The 19,565-nt window shown below is 46.1% G+C and overlaps 1 protein-coding gene across 1 annotated transcript in view; it reads right to left on the reverse strand.

The window, feature by feature from the left end:
- EPHB1 (EPH receptor B1) overlaps nt 1–19,565 on the reverse strand; it is a 462,131-nt gene that overhangs the window by 97,949 nt on the left and 344,617 nt on the right. The window contains exon 6 of the mRNA XM_055569620.1: nt 6,287–6,411. Within this exon, the coding sequence (XP_055425595.1) occupies nt 6,287–6,411 (125 nt within the window). The remainder of the gene's footprint in view (nt 1–6,286; nt 6,412–19,565) is intronic.

Raw genomic sequence — 19,565 nt, forward strand, 5'->3', positions numbered from 1 at the left:
CATATGGTTTAGCCTGAACTTTTGTAGCTTCCAATCTTTTCTGCTACTCTCTTCCTACCCAATCCAAAGTTCTTTTGTAAAAAAGATCTGACTCCCTAAAGCTATTATCCAGTAGACAAAACTCCTAACTCTCAGTCCAGGGGCCTTTCATAATGAAATCAACTCCAATCTCTCACATCCCCCTGAGCCGCCACCTTGCTGCCTCTCCGGGTACCATAGCCCTGGCCTCCAGACCTTTGCTTAGGTTGCTTTCCCAGTCTGAAATGCCTCTCTCCAGGGGCTCCTCTGCATTCTCTGGTTTCCTTAAGCCTACATCCCTCAAGATCTCCTCTTCCAGGAAAGTGCCCCTCACTGTTCCAGCCCAAGGACTCTCTTCACTGCTGCCCATCATCTTTCTGCCTCGCCCGCATGCACCAGCTCATCTCTAATCATTTCCAAGTGACCACTGTGGAGATGGCAGCTGTTCAGAGTCTAGGTCTGCCCCTGTTTTGCACTGTGAATCTTAGAATAAAATGAAGATCTTAGGTCACCAGGAAGGAGGCCCCAAGTCCCACATGCAGATCTAGGGCACTGTGACGCGTTCTAGGCATAGCAGTTCAAGAGGCAGGGTGGTAAATGAGGAGAAAGTTGTTGCCCAGTGTGGTCTGTGAGCCACATATTTAGTCAAAGGACGGAAGAAATGTTGGGAGTTGAACCCGGACAAAAGAATACAGTACAGTGAGAAGAAATTGCCATCATCTTAAAATATGTAGATGTCTACTGTGCAGAGATGACCTGATATGCAATCATTCATTCATTTGGCCAGATGGTCACCATGACAACACACTACCATGTGGTGCCTGCTACCAAGGACTGTGGGTATCAAGCCATGGTCCCTGCCTTTGGGTACACAACATCTTGGGGGGGGGGGCTGAAAACTGCAGTGCTGAGTGAGTGACGGGGCAGAGGGCAGCTCAAGGGGTTATGAGGGTGCAGTAGAGGGCACCCCCAGCGCAGACTGATAAGGTGGTTGCGAGGGACTCAGAGAAAGGGTGGCATGAGTGAGTCTTGAAAGATGAAAGAAATTAGCCCCATGGATGAGTGAGGAGAGTAAGAACTGAATAGAGTATCCTTTGAGAACAGAATAAAACATGCAAAGGTGAGGCTGAAAGGAGATTAGGCACCTGCAAGTGACTGGGAGTCTCTGGAGGATAAGTGGCATGGGGGTGGTGATGAGTGACTTGGAAGCAGTTGTAAAGGACCCCAGGTGAGAGGCCATAGCAAATAGACAGCTGAAATTTACAAAGAGGCCCATGCTCACCCTAAGCAAAGCGATATCCACTGGCCTCTGGGCAAGATGGCCTGGGAAGAGATCACCCATACATCATTTGATCTATTTAAGAAGCAGGTGGATTCCTAACCCCACTCCACCCCCAATAAAGAATTCATCAAAAAGAAGGCTGTGCACTCTAGAAGGGGTGCCATCTAAAACTTTCATCGTTACTATCTTGACACACTGAAAACATAGTCTGAAACTACGAAAACATGATCCTTGCAAATTAGGACAAAATCCCATAGCTCCAAAATCTAGGCAGCTGCTTGACGTCTCTGGTTTTACTGTATTGGATGCAAGTGTGCACTTCTTGAAATATGTGAAACATCTCCTGGGCAGCTCTTTTCCTGAAAAATGTGTGCTGGTGTATTGGCATTTGGATGGTGAGAACCCATAATCACTTCATTGTCCACACATCCTTCAAGAAGTCCAGTGATTAAAATGAGTATCAGTCCTTGTTCTCTCAAAACCATTCATCAACCTCAGGCAGATAAGAGTGAAGAGCGGAGTTGCTTTTCCTTTTCTTCTTCTTCTTCTTTTTCTGGTTGCTTATGATTTTGTAAGTGTGAGGGGGACAGATGCTGCAGCTGTTGAGGGCAGAGACCATATCTTCTTTCTCCATCCCTAACATGTAGCATGGGGCTCGCCTTGCCTGGGTGCCCAACACCTCAGTGCTAATGAATAAATAAACAGTCCACTTTGGACCAGTAATTTGAACCCATGGATGGAGCACAAGATATTGCCAAGGTCTGAGTGAGTTCCTGTCAGAAAATGAAGAGTAGAAATAAATTTGAAGGGTATAAATACCCAAGGCCTAAAGCAGTCTGTCCTCACCTAGTTAATATGAAGAGCGAGTCGACGTCTAAATGCTTAATCATTAAGACAGCCAAGAGCAGCTGTAGATGTTCTCCCTTGGTTTGCCTATAAGCACTGACGTCAGGAGTGAAAAGTGCTACAAGACAGTAAACAAGAGAGAACATGAATGGAAGCATATTAAAATGGGGAAGAAGATGAGCATGGGAGAGTTCCTGGGAGTGTCATCAGCTTGATGGCATCTGAGCTCTCTATTAATGAGCTATTGGAGGAGACAAAAGCCTCATTGATTCCACTCACAGTACTGAGGTTGACAGGTGTTCCAAGCACAAACCAAGAGAGTGATGTGGAGTGGGAGACCCAGACTTGGAAAACTACAGCCTATGACCAACTACCTGTTTTTGCAAATAAAGTTTTATTGGATCCCAGCCATGCCCATATTCTATCGTCATCTATCTATTGCCCATGGCTGCTTCCTGCTATAAAGGCACAGTTGAGTAGTTGCAGTAGAGACTATGGCCTGTAAGCCTAAAATATTTACTAGCTGGTCCTCACAGAAAAATGATGTTGAGTCCTAGTTTAGAAGAAGTGGCACAGGAAGAAGGAATGATGAGTTCTATTTCTTTGGGTTGAATCCAGGACACCTACTGGGCTGAGTTCTGTTTGTATCTTCTAAAGACCAGGATTCCACACCCCTGTGGAACAGGCAGGCAAATGATTCTGGCTATAAGTATTTGGATTGAAAATTAAGATACACTGTCTTATTTCCGAGGCCAACAACATTGCATCAACATTGCATCCAGTCTTTCATTGAACTCAGAAATATACTGAAATATAATAAAAATATCTACAGTTCCAATTCTGTGGTTCCCTAGCTGTGGCCCGTGAGGTTAAGGGTAGATCATTTGACCTTTCTGTGACTTAGTTCTATTATCCATAAATTGATTATACTCAACTATCAAGTATCTTTCATTTCTTTTGAGAATCAGAACTAATATATCTGTGAATATCTGGCATATAACTGGCACTCAATATGTGATGAATTATTGCCATTGTGATTATTATTTCAAAATACCCTCACAAGATAATGTCCTTTCTTTAGAAATTAGAGATGGTCAAGGCAATGTAATGAATTTTATATTTGAGCACTTTATAAGCAAGTGAGACTTCTATTATAATATGTTGAATGGTAACCAATGCTTAGGCAAAGAATCTTCTCTTTCAGGAAAGCATTCTATCCTCTGGGACAATGATCTGCCTCACTGAGGTATGGAAGCCCCCTCTGGCATTGAACTGCTGTGCATGTGTTCTGTTAATAATTAGCATAAATTATTGAGAAGTAGGGACAGGATCTATAAGGAAGAATAAGCCTCCTTCATAGCATCAGAAGGCGAAGTTAATTGCAGTTTGTTTAGTGGGGAGGCTTGCATGGACAGGGAAAGGCTGTGGAGGAGTTGGGCGTGGGTGGCGGAATGAGGAGCTGGGGGACAGAGGCCTGAGCCTCATGGTTTCAGTTCTGAGGCTTTCACCCCCTCCTTTGGTGACTGCCCTTGGCACAGTGGGAGAGGAGAAGGGCAGGTGGTCTCCCATACATCCCACCCCTTCCCAGCACCACCACAGGCTACAGGGCAAAGACTAGAGACTCCCTTTCTAGCTGTGTGATCTGAGTAAGTTGGCCTTGTTTTTTTAAACTTCTTTATGTATTTGTTTCTTTACCCAAAACAATGTTATTAATATTTACCATGCTGGACTGTGAGGGGGGGAGATTGTTTAGAAAGTCTCTGGCACCCAACAGGGGCACACAAATAAGACATTATTATTTATTTGAGATGAGCTACAAGGCTCAAGTTCATGTGTGTATGGGAAGGGGAATGGGTGTGACCTTACTGGTGACTCTGACATCACACCATATATGGCCAAGCATGATATTCTATTGAAGAAGGTCAACTTGAATTTGGTCCAGGTCAACTTTGGTGATGAAATGAGGTCATGAAATCGATAGGTCCAGATTGGTCAAAAAATTTTTTGCATTTGTCCAACATTGACTTCATTAAATGATAAAATATATATATATATATATATATATATATATATCTAGTAAATAAAGACGCTCAGTTCAAAGCTGAATGAAAATAATGGTGGCTTATGAATCCAGATTATGTGAATTACCCCCAGTTCCCTGAATTATCAGAATCAACTGTGAAACTCAGAATCCTCTAAATGAGTAAATAGCTGCCTAATGCTCACCTTGCTTGCAAATTTGGCTATAACAGCTGAAGGGCACACCTCCTTGCAGGCTAGATCGGTGATCCATCTGGACTTCTGCTTTCAGGGAGGTAAACTGGTGACTTTTACAAATGTGAAAACTGACCTAGAGTAAGTGGTTCAGTAATGGGACCACAGCTGTGTGGTTGTCAGTTACAGACGGCTCTGGAAATGAAGGCTCCCTTCCCAATGCAGTCATGCTCCATTTCAACACTGCATCCATGTTGGAGTCTGCAGGTCTTCATCCTAGAACCTCTTCTTATCTCCACTGACCCACTGGACAGTCTCACCTGGGCTCAGGGCATCCACACACTGACAACTTCCAAATGGTCATCTCCAGCCCAGTCCACTCCTCTGAACTCCAAATGTGCATAGCTGCCTATTGCACATCTCCACTTGGCTATCTCAGAGGCATTTTAGACACGAAGCTGAATGGTCCCTTCCCTCAGCCCAGACATGCTCCAGTCACGAGTGATCCTGTTCTCAGTCATCCTAGTGACTCAGGCCCAAACACTCCCAATTGAAAATCCAACCTGTTGGAAATCCTGTTGGCTTTGGCTTTGTCCCCCATTTTTGTCTTAGATTATTATAATCTAGCAGGTCTATTTTCAGTGGAAAAGCTTGAATGATCCTTTTAAAATGTAAGTCAGATTCTGTTTCCCTTCTGCTCCAAACCTGCTATGGATCCCAATCTCATCTGTGGAAATGCTCAGGTTCTTACAGCCCAACATGAGCACCTGCTCGGATTACCTCTCCCCTAACTATTGTTTTCCTGTTGCTCATATGACTCCAGTCATGCTGGTCTCCTTCCTGCTCCTTGAACCAGCATTCATTATCTGGCTGCAGGGCTTTATATAGGCTCTCTATCTCCCACATGCCTGCTATACAACACCCTTTCTTCCTTCGGGTCTTTACTTAGAACTTACCTTCTCCAAAAGCTTCACTTTTACCATTCTATTTATTTTTGCAACTACTCCTCCCCCAAACCTGACCATTCTAATCCCATTTACCCTGATCTATTTCCCCCACTTTACAATCCTCTTTTTCTAACATACTGTATGATACCCTTATTCATTATGCTCATTATTCATTTTCTGTCCACTTGAATTAGAAAGTAAGCTTCTTGAGGGCAGGAATCCTTGTTTTATCTCTAGTATATCCCAGAACATTACTTGCCAAATAGCAGGCACTCAAAAAAAAAAAAAAATACTTGCCAAACAAATATAAATGAATAAATGGTGTTTGCACAAATACTGTATTGGGTCAGTATATAAGAAATACTGTATTTTCCTGGGATGTTGCAAGTGTTACAGTTCACCATGGTGGGAGGAAAGCCCTACTTCCCCCACAGATAGGCCAGGGGTAAATACCACAGGGCACCATTTCCCTTTTCTTGGCAGAACATGCCCTGCTGTAGTCCCCAGCAACAGCTACAAGAGAACAGTCAAGATGATGTACAAACTTCTATTTCTATTAATTTCTAGCTCTCGTTTCTTCATTTCCACTTAGATATTTTAAACCTTCATACATACATCAGTACATACATGCATATGATTTATAAATAAAAGATCTTTGTAGCCCAGCAAACACATGTAGCAAGTTGGTGAATGGGAGAATGGAATTGGTCCTGTCCATCCACGACGGCCCAGTGAGTGGTCCAGACAGCGGGGTAGGGTGTTGGAAGTTTCTCTCTTGAGTTGGTGCAGAAAGTGCCTGAGCGCTGGAGGCCTTTGCTGGGGCAGAGCTGGGGAGTGCTCTCAGGGAGCCTCTGGCCTCTGTCACCAGATTCTTCCCCCCATCAGGACTCCCTCCAGCCTGTATCCCCTCAGCTGACTACCACCCACACAACAGTGGCTGGCCCTGGATCTTGCAAGCCTGCAGGCAGGGCTGGCTTACCTTCTCATAGTACCGGATCTCATAGTCCAGGATGATGCCGTTGGGTTGCTCCGGCTGTGGCCATGACAATGTGATGCTCCTCATGGTGGCACTGACCTGGTGCATGATGGGAACAGTGGAAGGGGCTGCAGAGAGAGGAAGAGATAGGGCAGATGAAGAGACCCTTGATGATATGAGAAAGGTTGTCTTTCAGAGATAAATAGGCAGAGAAATGCTATTGGGTTGGAACGCTGCCTTTTCTTTCTCATCAGCTCAGCTGGAGCTACAGAACTTCCTGTAGGTTTTTCAGAATGAATGGAGTTTGGGCACCAAAGGAGAGAAAAGGTGACAATTTAGGACAGGAAGACATGTATGACGGCAGGAACTGGAGTGAACAAGAAGAAGAAAGATTTGACTAAAACAAGAGATGGCTGGAAAAACCACAGGAGAACAGTATGAACTGACAAATCCAGAGTCAGGCATGAAGGGCGTGACCAGCAGGACAAATCTATGCTTCAGGTAGTGGATCACGAAGAGCGATGGACTGCTTTTGAGCAAATGGTGTTGAAGGAACCTCAGTCTTGCAATAATGGGGTGAACCATCACAGAGAAGAGAATGTGGAGGCAAAGCCTGTCAGCGAAAGAGTCGAGCTGGTCAGTGCTGAATTGCTGTGCAGTGGAAAAGAGCATTCTAGCAAACATTTTCTGAGACTGCATGGAAGATTTTGCTGTGTTTCAAAAGGAAGAGAGGCGGCATCTCTCCAAAAGATATGTATACAGGCCAGCAACAGAGTTCTTTTCGACTTCTGTCAGAGTTTTCCAAATGAGGACATTTGCTATTGAGTGCTCACAAATATAAATGAAGAAATGATACACAAACCAAACATTTGGAAACAGAATAATAATTTCAAAGTCTGTGAAGTGCTTCTGAAATCTCTGTTTAAAAAGAATATTATTTATTTCCCAATTCAACATTTTTCACACAGTGTAAGTAAAATGAAAACAGTCTGGAAATAATAAATGGGGGCTGTCTGTCTAGGGAAGAAGCGGGTAATGGATGAGGCTGCAGTCTGCGCTCTGTTCAGGGGCTGTTCCGTTTAGTCCTGGCACTTCTGCAGTGATGAAGGTCGCTTCTTCACATGAGCTCGACTTTACAAGGCTTTCTCTGGGGACCATGGCTGAGTGACATTTACTGTCCCGGATTTAAGTTAATAGATTCCCCTCCAGGACCTGAAATTACAGAGCAGAGCTGCTGGGTCACAGGGCTCCCTCATTCTCCATTTTTCCATGATCCTAGGACTCTCAGCAGACACCCACTGCATGAGGTGCCTGGGCGAGGTGGAGATGCAGGGACGATTCAGGATATTAGGAAGATGCTCATAGTCTGGGGGAGCCATAAAAAGAGCACAGAGTGAGAGGTGCTGTGATGAGCCCTTAGAATCACAGTGTTCACCTGGGACTTTGCCCACTTCCCATTAGAGACCTTGCGATGTCTGTGAAAATGCGCCCCTCAGAGCTCCTACTCCTAGGAGCATAACTGACTAATGGCCCCAGCTGCAGCATTCTGAGATATATCACTGCATCCATGTGGAGCGGTTTCCCACATGCTGCTCCCACCCAATGACTGAAAGTGGTGGGGATGCTATGGCAGGTCCATTCTTAACTCTTCCAATGGGTGACTTATGCTCAAACATGCCCCATTGGACTTCCCGACATTTCCCTGCAACTCATGTCTGTCTAAAGCTCTTCCCACTCAATTCTTCTTCCTTCCCTCTCTCCTTTAGAGGGATCAGATCTTCACTGTGGTCTGATAGTTCACCCAGCCTCCTCTGGCCTCCACCCCACTTCCCCAGTAAATCTTTGGTATATCTGGTTTCATCGTGGCATCTGTGAATGGAGGACCTGAATTGATGCAGTTCTGAATCCCCTTATCAATTATTCTCTGCCAGCCCTGCTGCAATCCTGGGGACGGGAGGCTCACTGACTCCAGGAGTTGCTGCTCCATGCCTGCGTATCTCTCACCCATGTGCACGTCTTCCTTATCCTTATCTGAAATATGTCTTGGAACTTCCCACTGGTCTCAGTTCTGCCAACTGAAGTAATACAGAATGTTCCCTCTTTCACAGAATGGCTTGTCAAATAGCTAAAGAAACTAGTTAGGTCTCCCCTGAGTTTTTCCTGCTGAAAAGAATGACCAGATCCTATGGAAATTTCTCCCATGATTCGCTGCTACCTGAGGTGGCTGTCTTCCAAATGGGGCTTGTTATCTAAATCTCTTTAGGCATAAGGCCCGGAGGTGAATCCAATTCTCTCACTGCTGTTTGAACAGCAAAGATTAGAGTAAAACTAATATCTACAATGATCTGTGTACTATGCATCTATTCATAGGACCAGAAGCCTTTGCTTCAAAAACACATACCTGCGATTGGATTTTGAAACCACCGTCAATATAAACTTTAGGTTTTCCCATGGTATGCGCCTCATCTTTTGTCTATAGAGTTGGCTTTTTGCTTGGACTACAGGGATTTACATGTACCTTCATGGTGTCGAATTTGGCCTATTTGTCAATTAAGTGGAAATCATTTTTGATCCTGACTCAACTCTCACATGCATCTTCACTTCCTCCCAACTTAGGATCATGGCCCAGATCCACGTAATTAACTATTTAAACAAGTATTTACTGGGCATCTGTCATATGCCAGTAATCATTCTAGGTTCTAGAGAGTACAAATTAACATTATCTGTCTTCACAGAGCTTATTTTCTAGTGGAGGGATTCAGAGACTTAGACATAGTAAATATATAAATTATAAGGTATGTTAAAAATGTCAAGTACAGTGGGAAAAAAATGGATCAGAGGAGAAGGGATGCAGAATGCTATAATGTAGGAGGCCAGCTGGGGAGAGGCTGCAATTCTGAATCAGGTGGTCAGCCAGGCCCTGCCTGAGGAGCAGGTGTAGGAGCAAGGGATGAAGGAGGGAAGAGAGGGAGGCAGGTGGATACTTGGGAGGAGAGCCCATGAGATGGAAATGTCAGGGCAAAGCTTCTGATCTGGGAGCAGCCAGGCAACAGTAAAGAGCCAGTGGGACTGGTGCAAAGATGAGGCCACAGATGGTAGGGCCGCAGGGACAGTAAAAGAGGACCTTGGCTTCCACGGAGAGAGACGGGGACTCATGAGAAGGTCTTCGAACAGGGGAGTGACATCATGTGAGTTTCATGTATCACCCTCTGTTGTGTTGCAAATGGAGTGCAGAGGCTGTGGGAAAGCTGAAAGAACTATCTTAACACAATTGCAATAGGCCAGCTAGAAGACCATGGTGACTTGGATCAGGCTTGGAGTGGTGGAGGCAGTGAGAATGGGGATGGTCAGATTCTGAATATACTTAGACTATCTCAATGGATGTGGGATGTGGAAGAAATAGAAGAGTCATCATGACTCCAGGGTTTCTGGTTTGAGCAGCTGGAAAGTTTCTGGGTAGGGGCATAAGTGAGATCAGGGAAGACACTGGTACAGGCAGTCTGGAAGGAAAGACCAGGTGCTTTACTTGGGACCTGCTTGCTTTGAGACATCTAGGATGTACCAGACTAGTAGATGGCTGAGATGCATGTAGAAGAGGTCCAGGCTGAAGACATAAATTTGAAGTCACCAGTGTATCATATCAAAAGCACCAGAAATGACAGAAATGACCAAGAGCAGGAGCAGAATAGGTTATACAGTCTAAGATTCAGGAGATGAGGGAAAGCTGCCAAGGGGCCTGAAAAGAAAAACCAGGGCTCTGGAAGGAGAACCAGAGAGTGTGATCACCTACAGACCAAGCAGCAGTGTTCCCAGGAGGACAGGATGTGTGAGGTGCCGCTGCTGAGTTACTAAAGTAAAACTAGGCACCAGGTATGGATTGGTACAGGCTGGATTGTTAATGGTGGGGGGCGGGGTGGGAGTGGGGTTGACTTTGTTTCTTCGACACCTGTGTTCACTGTGTGCGGAACATCCAGGAGAGGATGAAGCTGCTTCAGGGAGAGTGAGGCTGTGTTCTGGAGTTTGTAGAGTTGGTCTGGGATCCTGCTGTGTCCACCAGGATGGGTGGGAATGGCCTCTTTGAATCTTCTCCCCAGCATCCCAACCACTGCCCCCACCCATCACACTGAAGGGGCTGCCCTTTCAGTCCTCTGTGGAAACAGGCTCCTTTGACATGATGTTATTCATGTCAGGGCCACATAGATTTTCAGGATCCTTCTGCCTAAAAAGCTGAAGCATTATGTATTAAAAATTGGAAAGATTAATCCCAACGACCTGAGGATTTTGATGGGATTGTTTCTTTTCTTTGCCTCTAATCCCTGGAAAGCCATCATTCAAAACTCAGCATATTTGCCACCCATGGTGCCAGGCCCCTCCTCTAACCACGCAGGACAGAAGGACAAGTAAAGTCACAGTCCTGCTTAGAGGTCCCGGTTGGGGTCAAATGGCAAAGAGACTTCATAGGGCGGGTTGATCCAGACTCAAAGGAGTCAAATCCACGGACAGGAATGCGCCTGTTACATAGGTGGCAAGGACCTCCTGGTAGCCCCTCAGCAGCACAAAGACCCAGGAGAAACTGCCAGCGGGTGACGGCCACCACGGCCAGCATTTCTTAGATTTATGGTGATGACGCTGTGGTCACAGACCCCAAGGCAGGCTGTTTATCCTCATATAGGTCATTCTAAATGTCTTACCTTTTAATTGAGATGGGATTTTGCACAGGGGAGAAAGTGGGAAAGTATTACTCCACCTCCCTGAAGATCAAGGGCAGCGTACATTTGGTACCCTGCCATCAGTCATCACCTATGGTGACAACTTCTTTTTCCTTCAAATGCAAATGCCACCTCTAAATCTAATGTTTTATATGCAAGAAAATCTTCAGACCAAACAAAACTAAAAAGTGCTCAGGTATTCATTCAAATACCAACTGCTTTTAGTAAAAGCAGAGGTAAGATAGGAGGGAAAATTAATTCAGAATAAGATAGGAGGGAAAATTAATTCAAAGCAGCAGCCCCTGGAACCCCAAATACAATGGTTTGAACAGTACACCCTGGCCAGCTGTCTTTTCTCATAAACCTGCATCCTCAGATGAAGGGATAGTTTCACTGAATCCTTGAAAGAATTTCTTCTTCACAAGCACACAGATCACTTTTGACTAAACTAAACATTCTACAGAGAGAAAGAAATGAAAATTATTAAAATTTAGCAAGTAAGCAAATACAGACCTTTCTTTAGAAAAAGAAAGGGCAAAGAATCAATTTAGAGGCTATTTGGAAAGAAGGTACTGATCAAGAAAGATGTGTTTGCAGACACAGAAACCAGATTGGTGGTTGGCAAGGGGGAAGAGTGCTGGGCAGGGATAGACCAGGAGTTTGGGATTAGTAGCTATGAATGATTATATATAGGCTGGATAAACAACAAGGTCCTACTGTATAACACAAGGAATTATATTCAATATTTTGTGATAAATCATTATAAAAAAGGATATATATATATATATGCATGAAAGTGAAAGTTGCTCAGTTGTGTCCAACTCTTTGCAACCCCATGGACTATACAGTCTATGTAATTCTCTAGGCCAGAATACTGGAGTGGATAGGCTTTCTCTTTTCCAGGGCATCTTCCAAACCCATGAATCAAACCCAGGTCTTCCGCATTGCAGGCAGGTTCTTTACTAGTTGAGCCACAAGGGAAGCCCAAGAATACTAGAGTGGGTAGCCTATCCCTTCTCCAGTGGATCTTCCTGACCCAGGAATTGAACCGGGGTCTCCTGCATTGCAGGCAGATTCTTTACCAACTGAGCTATGAGGGAAGCCATACTGAGTCATTTTGCTGTACAGCAGAAATTAACACAACACTGTAGATCGACTATACTTTAATACAATTAAAATTACAAAAAAGAAAGATATGTTTGGCCTAAAGAGACAGTGCTCAAAAAATCCAAACATACTCAAAATTGCCCTGAACTTTTTCTCAGTAAAGAGGCCAACCCAACAGGAAGCCAGGATCCAAAGAGGAGAGTGGGGAAGCAGTGACAAGTGTTCCATCAGGCACTGAGGAAAATCGTGTGAGGGTCCAAACAGAATCAGAACCAGGAGTGTCTGAATGAGTGTCTAGAGCCAATAATAAAAGGCCCTTTAACTGTGTCAGAAGCAGAAAGAGACTTGAACATCATTGGTCCAGGGGCTCAGGGATGGAGAAAATGCAAGGCAGGTGGGCTGAGTCCTTTGTCTCTGTTATTGTGAAGGAAGACCTTAGGGAGCCCTTCCTCCCAAACTGCTTTTGAAGCAGACAGATCTAAGCTGGTATATCACATTCAGCAGCGAGAGTGCACAGAATGTTCCTGCCTGAACTGACAAATGAGATGTGGATAAATTGCAGGGATGGGATGGTCCCAGTTGCAAGTTATGAAAGATCACACAGGTGACATGGGACAAGTGTCAGCCCAAACTGGTCATAGGTCACCGCCGGAGGCATCATGGATGGGCCCAGGCGGACCACCTACCAGCCCTCCATTTGTAAAGAAGGGCTCCAACGGAGATTGGAGGGCCTGCACCCCTCTGAGACTCCGGCTGGGTCTTGGGAGGGTGGCGTGATTCTGTCTGAAATTTAGTAACCCCAAATCTGGACCATGGAGTCTTACTGTGGAGCCTGATTTCCTATCTTGGGTTCTCCTGGACCAAACATTTTAAAATATTCTTTGCTTGACCTTTTAATCGAGTTAGAGACTCCAGTCATGTTCAAAGTTTTCTCAGAGAAAATAAGGGGCAGTTTTCTCCAAATGATTAAGCATCTCAGATTCCAAATGCAAGAATAGATTGATAATTTTTTTTCCCTAGGACAATTACTAAGTTCTAAAGCATTATCTTTCCTTATTAAAAATTACTTCCTAATGTCTTCATTGACTTTTATGTCCAAAGAATTCTTTCAACAGTTATCACCATAATCCATTTGGGGATATAATAAATGATGTTAAAATATTTTATTTAAGATAACAAAAGTATTTATCAGTAGTTTTGAAGAAAAATAATAGAAAACACACATGCATTTAAAATTAAGCTGATCTATTATATCAACCCTGAATGTTCATTGGAAGGACTGATGCTGAAACTGAAGCTCTACTACTTTGGCCACCAAATGCAAAGAGCCAACTCATTGGAAAGGACCCTGTTTCTGGGAAAGATAGAGGGCAGGAGGAGAAGGGGGTGACAGAGGATGAGATGGCTGGATGGCATCATCAACTCAATGGGCATGGGTTTGAGCAAACTCTAGAACAGTGAAGGACAGGGAAGGCTGGCATGCTGTTGTCCATGGGGTTGCAGAGTCAGATACAACTTAGCAACTGAACAACAACAACAATTGGAGTGAGATGTTTGAAGAGGCGATGAAAATATGGAACTTGAATTTTCAGAGTTCAGCAAATCTCATCTAAAGGGGAAAACAGTGTTTCTTCTGCAGGTAGAAAGTGCCAGGGGAAGCCTTGCTGTGAGGCCCAAGAGGGTCACTGCTGAGTCCCCTCTGCTTGGCCTCAGGTAACAAGCTTAGCAAATGTCCTGGACGACACATGGCCTTCAGTTAGGGGTTCTCCTATCTGAACTCCTCAAAGAGGCCAGTGGATAGGAGAGTCCATTGCCTCCCTCACAATAACTCATGCTGGACTGGCTGGTGCAGCTTTCCTCAGTCCTTCCATGAAGAAATGTTTGCATGGTGGGTGGCGATCCTCAGAGTGACCCCTCAGAGTGATACAGCTGCCCCAGCCTGAACAGTGTCCATCTGAGGTTTATCACCGCTTCTACCATCCTGGGCATTGCTGTTTCTAGGACAAATATCCATCATTTGATGAACATTTGGGTTGTTTCCACATTTGACTATTGTGAATAATGTTGCTAAGAACAGTCATTGTAAATTTCTGTGTGGACCTATATTTGCATTTCTCTTGGATACACGCCAAGGAGTGGAACTGCTGGATCACATGGTAATGCTAGCCCCTTACTCTTTCTAGAGTAGCATTTCCCAGCTAAATCATCCCTAGACTAATCACCTGCAATATACACCATAGACCTCAGCTGTGAGGAAGACAAGGAGGGTGGTGAGGAATGGTAAGGAGCCAAAGTCCCAGCCCAGAGCAGTAGGAGTTAGCAAAAATGCATACGGGCCATGCTTGGGGCCCAAGAGATGCTACAGAGAGAGGGGGACTCCTATTCTGGCTTTGCCATCTGCTTACTGTGTGGTCATGGGTTAAGGTTACTTAACTTCTTTGGACCTTAAATTCTTCAACTATAAAATAGGAATATTAACCCTGATGTTATGAGGTTTTCAAATGTTCCAAGGATGTGCCCTGTGTGGTCCATTGCTTCTTCCAACTTGATCCAGTCTGCCAACACAGGGGACTTGGCAACCAGCCCAAAGTCTCCTTCTGGGTCCACCACTGTTCACAGATGCAAATCAATCCCTGGGCATAGGTCCTCAAGGTAAATGTGAAAAGCACAACTCCGTGACAGGCCTTGGGTATTTGTATGATAAATATCTTTGAGGGGATAAATAAACATGTCAACCCAGTCAGAGTGGAGCGATGAATAAGAACGGGCTTAGAGAACAGGAAGGCTAACAGCAGGGTTCCCCGGAGGTTGGTGTGACAAATGCTCTGGAAGAAAGATGGTTTCCTGTAACATCTCGGGATGACCTGCAGTTTTGCTGGGAAGTAATCTAGGAAATAAACGATGGGGTGCCTTGTCCTTGAGGACAAGGAGAGCTTGTGACTGTGGGGAGGGGATGAGGCAGGACCCAACCATCCGGTGGTGTGAGTCAGGCCCAGGAGTCATGGACGGTCCCTTGGCTCTGTGCCCTCATTTCTTCTGGTCTGGTCGCCCACATTGACTGACACGTTAACATCCTGTCCCTGATCCTTGTCTCCCTCTGGGCCTCTTCCTATTATAGTACAGCCAGATTAATCATCCCAAAGCTCATTTTACCTACTTCCTCTGATGCTCCAAAACATTCATCGGATCCCCATTGGAAAGAGATCTCTACAGCTCTGGCCAGTCCAGGCTGCCTCCCACTCTTCCATCCAAGGAACCCGCCGCTCTCATCTCACTGCTCTACTCACTGATCCCAGCAGCACTCAGCTTTAGGGATCTCTGCCTGCAGAACCACCCCCTCTGCCCACCTCTCTTTATAACCCCACCAAGGCCCAGATCACGCCACTCACTGCCCTGGCTTAGCTGTGTCAGACCACGCCCACCAGAGTGTCCCTTCCTTCCTCCCAACTCAAAGTCCTTATTTTTAATAACGCTTATTGGGCTGTAATTACCACTTTGGGACACAGTGCACTGAGACCTAACTTTCCAGGTGCTCAGCTCTGCTCTCCATCACTGGAATAAATTCTTTAGGGCAGAGGTCTTGTTTTTACCCTCCTCCCACAGTGTTAGCATGTAACAGATGCTCAGTAAAAGTTTGCCTTTACTGGAAAGATCAGGGGCTCTTCTCCAAAGGCACTAGAAGTAAAAGGGGTCAAAATCACAGGTTTAAAGGCCAAACTTGGACAATAACCTTTAAAGGAGAAAGATGTGGGGTGGGGAGGCAGAATTGTGATTCTGCAGCCTGTACCTGGGAAGGACTATGGAGTGGGGCTGAGTATAGAGGTCCCAGGGGAGTGGGGACAGGAGTGCTTCTAGACCACAGAGGCAGGAACTGGGGAGGCTGGGGCCATTCCCATCTCACTGGAATTTGTCAGCTGAAATGTTACCCTAACATGCACAGTTTTCTAACTTCTTTTCTTTTTAAGCCGTGGAATTCTTTCTCCCAAGAAAAGATACCCTGAAGCATAAAGTGTGAAACAGAACCATGCAGTGCTGCTCTGGGCGATTCAAAAACAGGGGTCCCAGAACCTTGAGGCCAGTCCATTTTCTATGTCCTCAGCTCAGACTCTAAAGTGTTTGTGGAGGGAACCAAAACTGCTGGCAGCCTCCATCAGTCCCCTTGAGACCTCAGATTAACTTCTGTGAGTTCCTAAAAGGCATTAGTGATGAGGTTGGACCTGAGGAGTTGGGGGTGGTGGGTTATCTTTTTCTTTACATGAAACATAGCCTTAGAAAAAAAACCAAATCTATAAATGTCAGCTAAAGACATCAGACCCAATAGTACTGATGACAAAGAAGAATAATTTGCATGCAGAAGAATTGTGCAAGTGATGAACTGTGCGTAGAGAAATTGTGTTTCTTCTGACATCCCTATTCTAGGAGAGAATTTTGTTGAGAAGGTAATGCTTAGATAACAGGTTCCTCTTCTGTTGATGAAAACTCATTTCATTGCACAAATATGCTTGAATTTTACATTAGGAAGCCTGACTCATTAAATATTTTTGGTGCAGTAACATTTCTGGTCAAACTAGATTAAACAAATAAGCAATTAGTTTGGAGACTGGGTATGAATACAAAAGCAGAATTCATTATTTTTCTAATTGTTTTTCCCTAATGTGGACATTGGCGTCTTTGCTTTCACTCTGGGCTCTGCCTTGAGATGACCCAGACAATCCGTTCCAATCTCCCTCTGTACCTTGAGTCCCCTGGGGATAGAGGACTGCTCTGGGTGGGTGGCATCACTTCTATGCTGTTGTAGAGTATTACCTGAGTCTCATCAAAGGCTCAACCAAGTGTGAGTGGGGGAGAAAGTGACGGCTTGCAGCCTGGGTGTCTGAGTCAGCCCCACATCCACAGGGAGGCACTTCCTTCACCGGTCCCTCCACTGAGGGTTTGGTTCTAAGCCAAGGGAGCATGTGACAGAGGGGGCTGGGGCCTGGGGCCTGCTCTAGGGGTATGGGTTTACAGCAGAGGCCTTCGTTTCTGATAATTACCTCTGAGGTAATTATCTGAAATTACCAGATAATTCTCTAGTTCTCTCCTGGAATCATCTACCTGCTAGTTCTCAAATGTATTCCCAGATCAGCATCACCTGAGCACTGGGAAGGAATGCGGCATCTTGAGCTCCACCCCAGACCTACTGAATCAGAAACCCTGCAGGTGGAGCCCAACAACCTGTGTTTTAACAAGCCCTCCAGGGGATTCTGGTGCAAGCTCAACTTTGAAAACTGTTTGTCTAGAAATCAGAATGTTACATCTTAAAAGGACATCCGGGGTTATTCAGTTTTCTGTCAGTTCTTACAGTTTATGGATTATAGCACTGAGGGAGAGAGAGAAAGCTGACTTCCTTGTCCCTAGCAAGCTAGAGCAGAGTCTGAAACAGCATGGTTCCTGCCCCTGAGACGGCCTCTCTCTCTGCTCCCCATATACTCAAGCTCCTAGCATCTTCAGAACCCCTGGAGGATGCACAGCATGGGGAGGGTCACATAATTCATGGTTGCAGAGATCAGGGGTTCCACAGAGGTGAACGTGTGCAGCTCCCTATGCTAGGAGGGTAAGACATCCCAGTGAGTGTGTCCTGGGGCCTCTCTGCCTGCTGGGTCACCCCTCCTGGCAATTTCTCTCTCCTGGGGCAACCAGAAGGTGTGCTGGTAACAGGAAGCGACACTGAATGCTGTGCCCCATGGCAGCAGGAGGCTGTGAAGGGAAGTGTGAGTGATGGGGGTCCTTGTCAGGTGATGTCCATCCTAGGCAGGGGCCCCAGGGTGGCCTGTAGGGCGGCTGGGGTAGGCCACTCAGCTCCACCTCCCACAGGCCTGTCAGCCTTTGTCCTGTGGGACCAGAGCGATGGTAGCCCTGGTTTGCTGAATGCTTGATCACAGGAGGCACCAAAGGGGCCACAGGGGAGAGCAGATGACACCCCGTGTACCCCCTTACTCCCTGATTCTCACCCACACACCTGCAGCAGGGCACCTACTGACCACCCAAAGCCCGTCATCACCACACTGACACCAGAGAGGGGAGCCATGCCTGCAGCCGCTGGGACTCTCCTCCCTGGGCCTGGAGGTCAAAGTCTTCTGGCCTCAGGGCCAAGAGGTTCCCTGCAGGTAGGATTCCATGGGCACTGCCCAGCAGCGAGCTGTCCCTAAATTCCATCCCCACCATGTTCGGGGCCTCCATCCCCTTGACCTTGACTTCCTCCTTTACCACCCTGCACACCTCCGCCCCGGGCCCTCCAAAATGACTATTCAAGAACCAGAAAACTCCCCATGGCCTCCACCAGGCTCTTTCCAGAACATTCCCTCCATGTCTTCCTTAGGGAACAGTAGCTCCCCTGCAGACCCCTCCATCCTGAGGCTTTCCTCAGCATGGTGGTTATGACTTCATGCCCAGCACACCTCAGGGTCAGGAGGTGGGCCGTGTCCTCCTTGTTCCCCATCCACCTGCACCCTCGGCACAAATGCCCTTGGGCTGAACCGCTGCTCCCCGAGTGATGCTCCCACATCACACCCTGACTCACTGAAGCCTTGGGCTTCCCTCTCGGTCATCTTCTCAGTCTGTGCCTTGCCCTCCTGTAGGTAACTCCAAGGTCCACTGAATAGCGCACACTCACTCCCCAACCCCCACAACTCATCCAAATCTGCCCCTTCCTGACATTCACTTGGACTTGGCCCAGCCTGAAGTTGCTCCAATTTCAAAGCCACACATCAAGTATACTTTTTGAATGCAAGCATCCTGCCCACCTGGTGCAGCCTCTGATAACTCCACCCCACACCCCCAGCCCCACCCCACCCCCGCACAGCCTTAACTGGTTCTGCATAGCCCTATCCTGCTTCATCCAGCTTGGGTTCCATTTTGCAATAGCAGCGTAATTGACAATACTCCCCTAAGCAACAGGCGTGAGTTGCCTTCATCTTTCCATAGCATACAACCAGTAAAACTCAGCCTGAGAGAGACCCACCATCCTCTTTCTATAGGGCCTGCTCAGAGCAGCCAGGTACTGCTGAGAAAGCCACGCAACAGGGCAAATGGGCAGCTTTGTAAATGGAAGATCACAAACTTCAAATGGGCCTTCAAAATACTTTCTAGAAATGCTGAATTTCTCTGGTCAATTCCATCTCCCCTTCTCTGTAGTGCACTGCCTAACATTTTCATTCTCCTTCAACTCCAAAGCCTCCTCTCTCATTCTCAGCAACCGAGCTTATCTCCCACCTACGGAGAAAATAGAAGACTGAATGTCCAACTTCATAAATAATACCTCTGCTTGGGCACTCAGAATCTCAGCAAGTGACACATGCACAGAACCCAGCCCACCATCCCTGTGCGCTTCTGGGAGCCCCCTTGCGTCTCCCACATATTTGCAAATCAGCCCTCATTCTCCTGCTTTGGTTTCTTTGTTTTATATGCAGGCTGCCTGAGGAGCCCAT

This window comes from Bubalus kerabau, chromosome 2 (assembly GCF_029407905.1).
Source record: "Bubalus kerabau isolate K-KA32 ecotype Philippines breed swamp buffalo chromosome 2, PCC_UOA_SB_1v2, whole genome shotgun sequence".
In the NCBI taxonomy this organism is placed as follows: domain Eukaryota; kingdom Metazoa; phylum Chordata; class Mammalia; order Artiodactyla; family Bovidae; genus Bubalus; species Bubalus kerabau.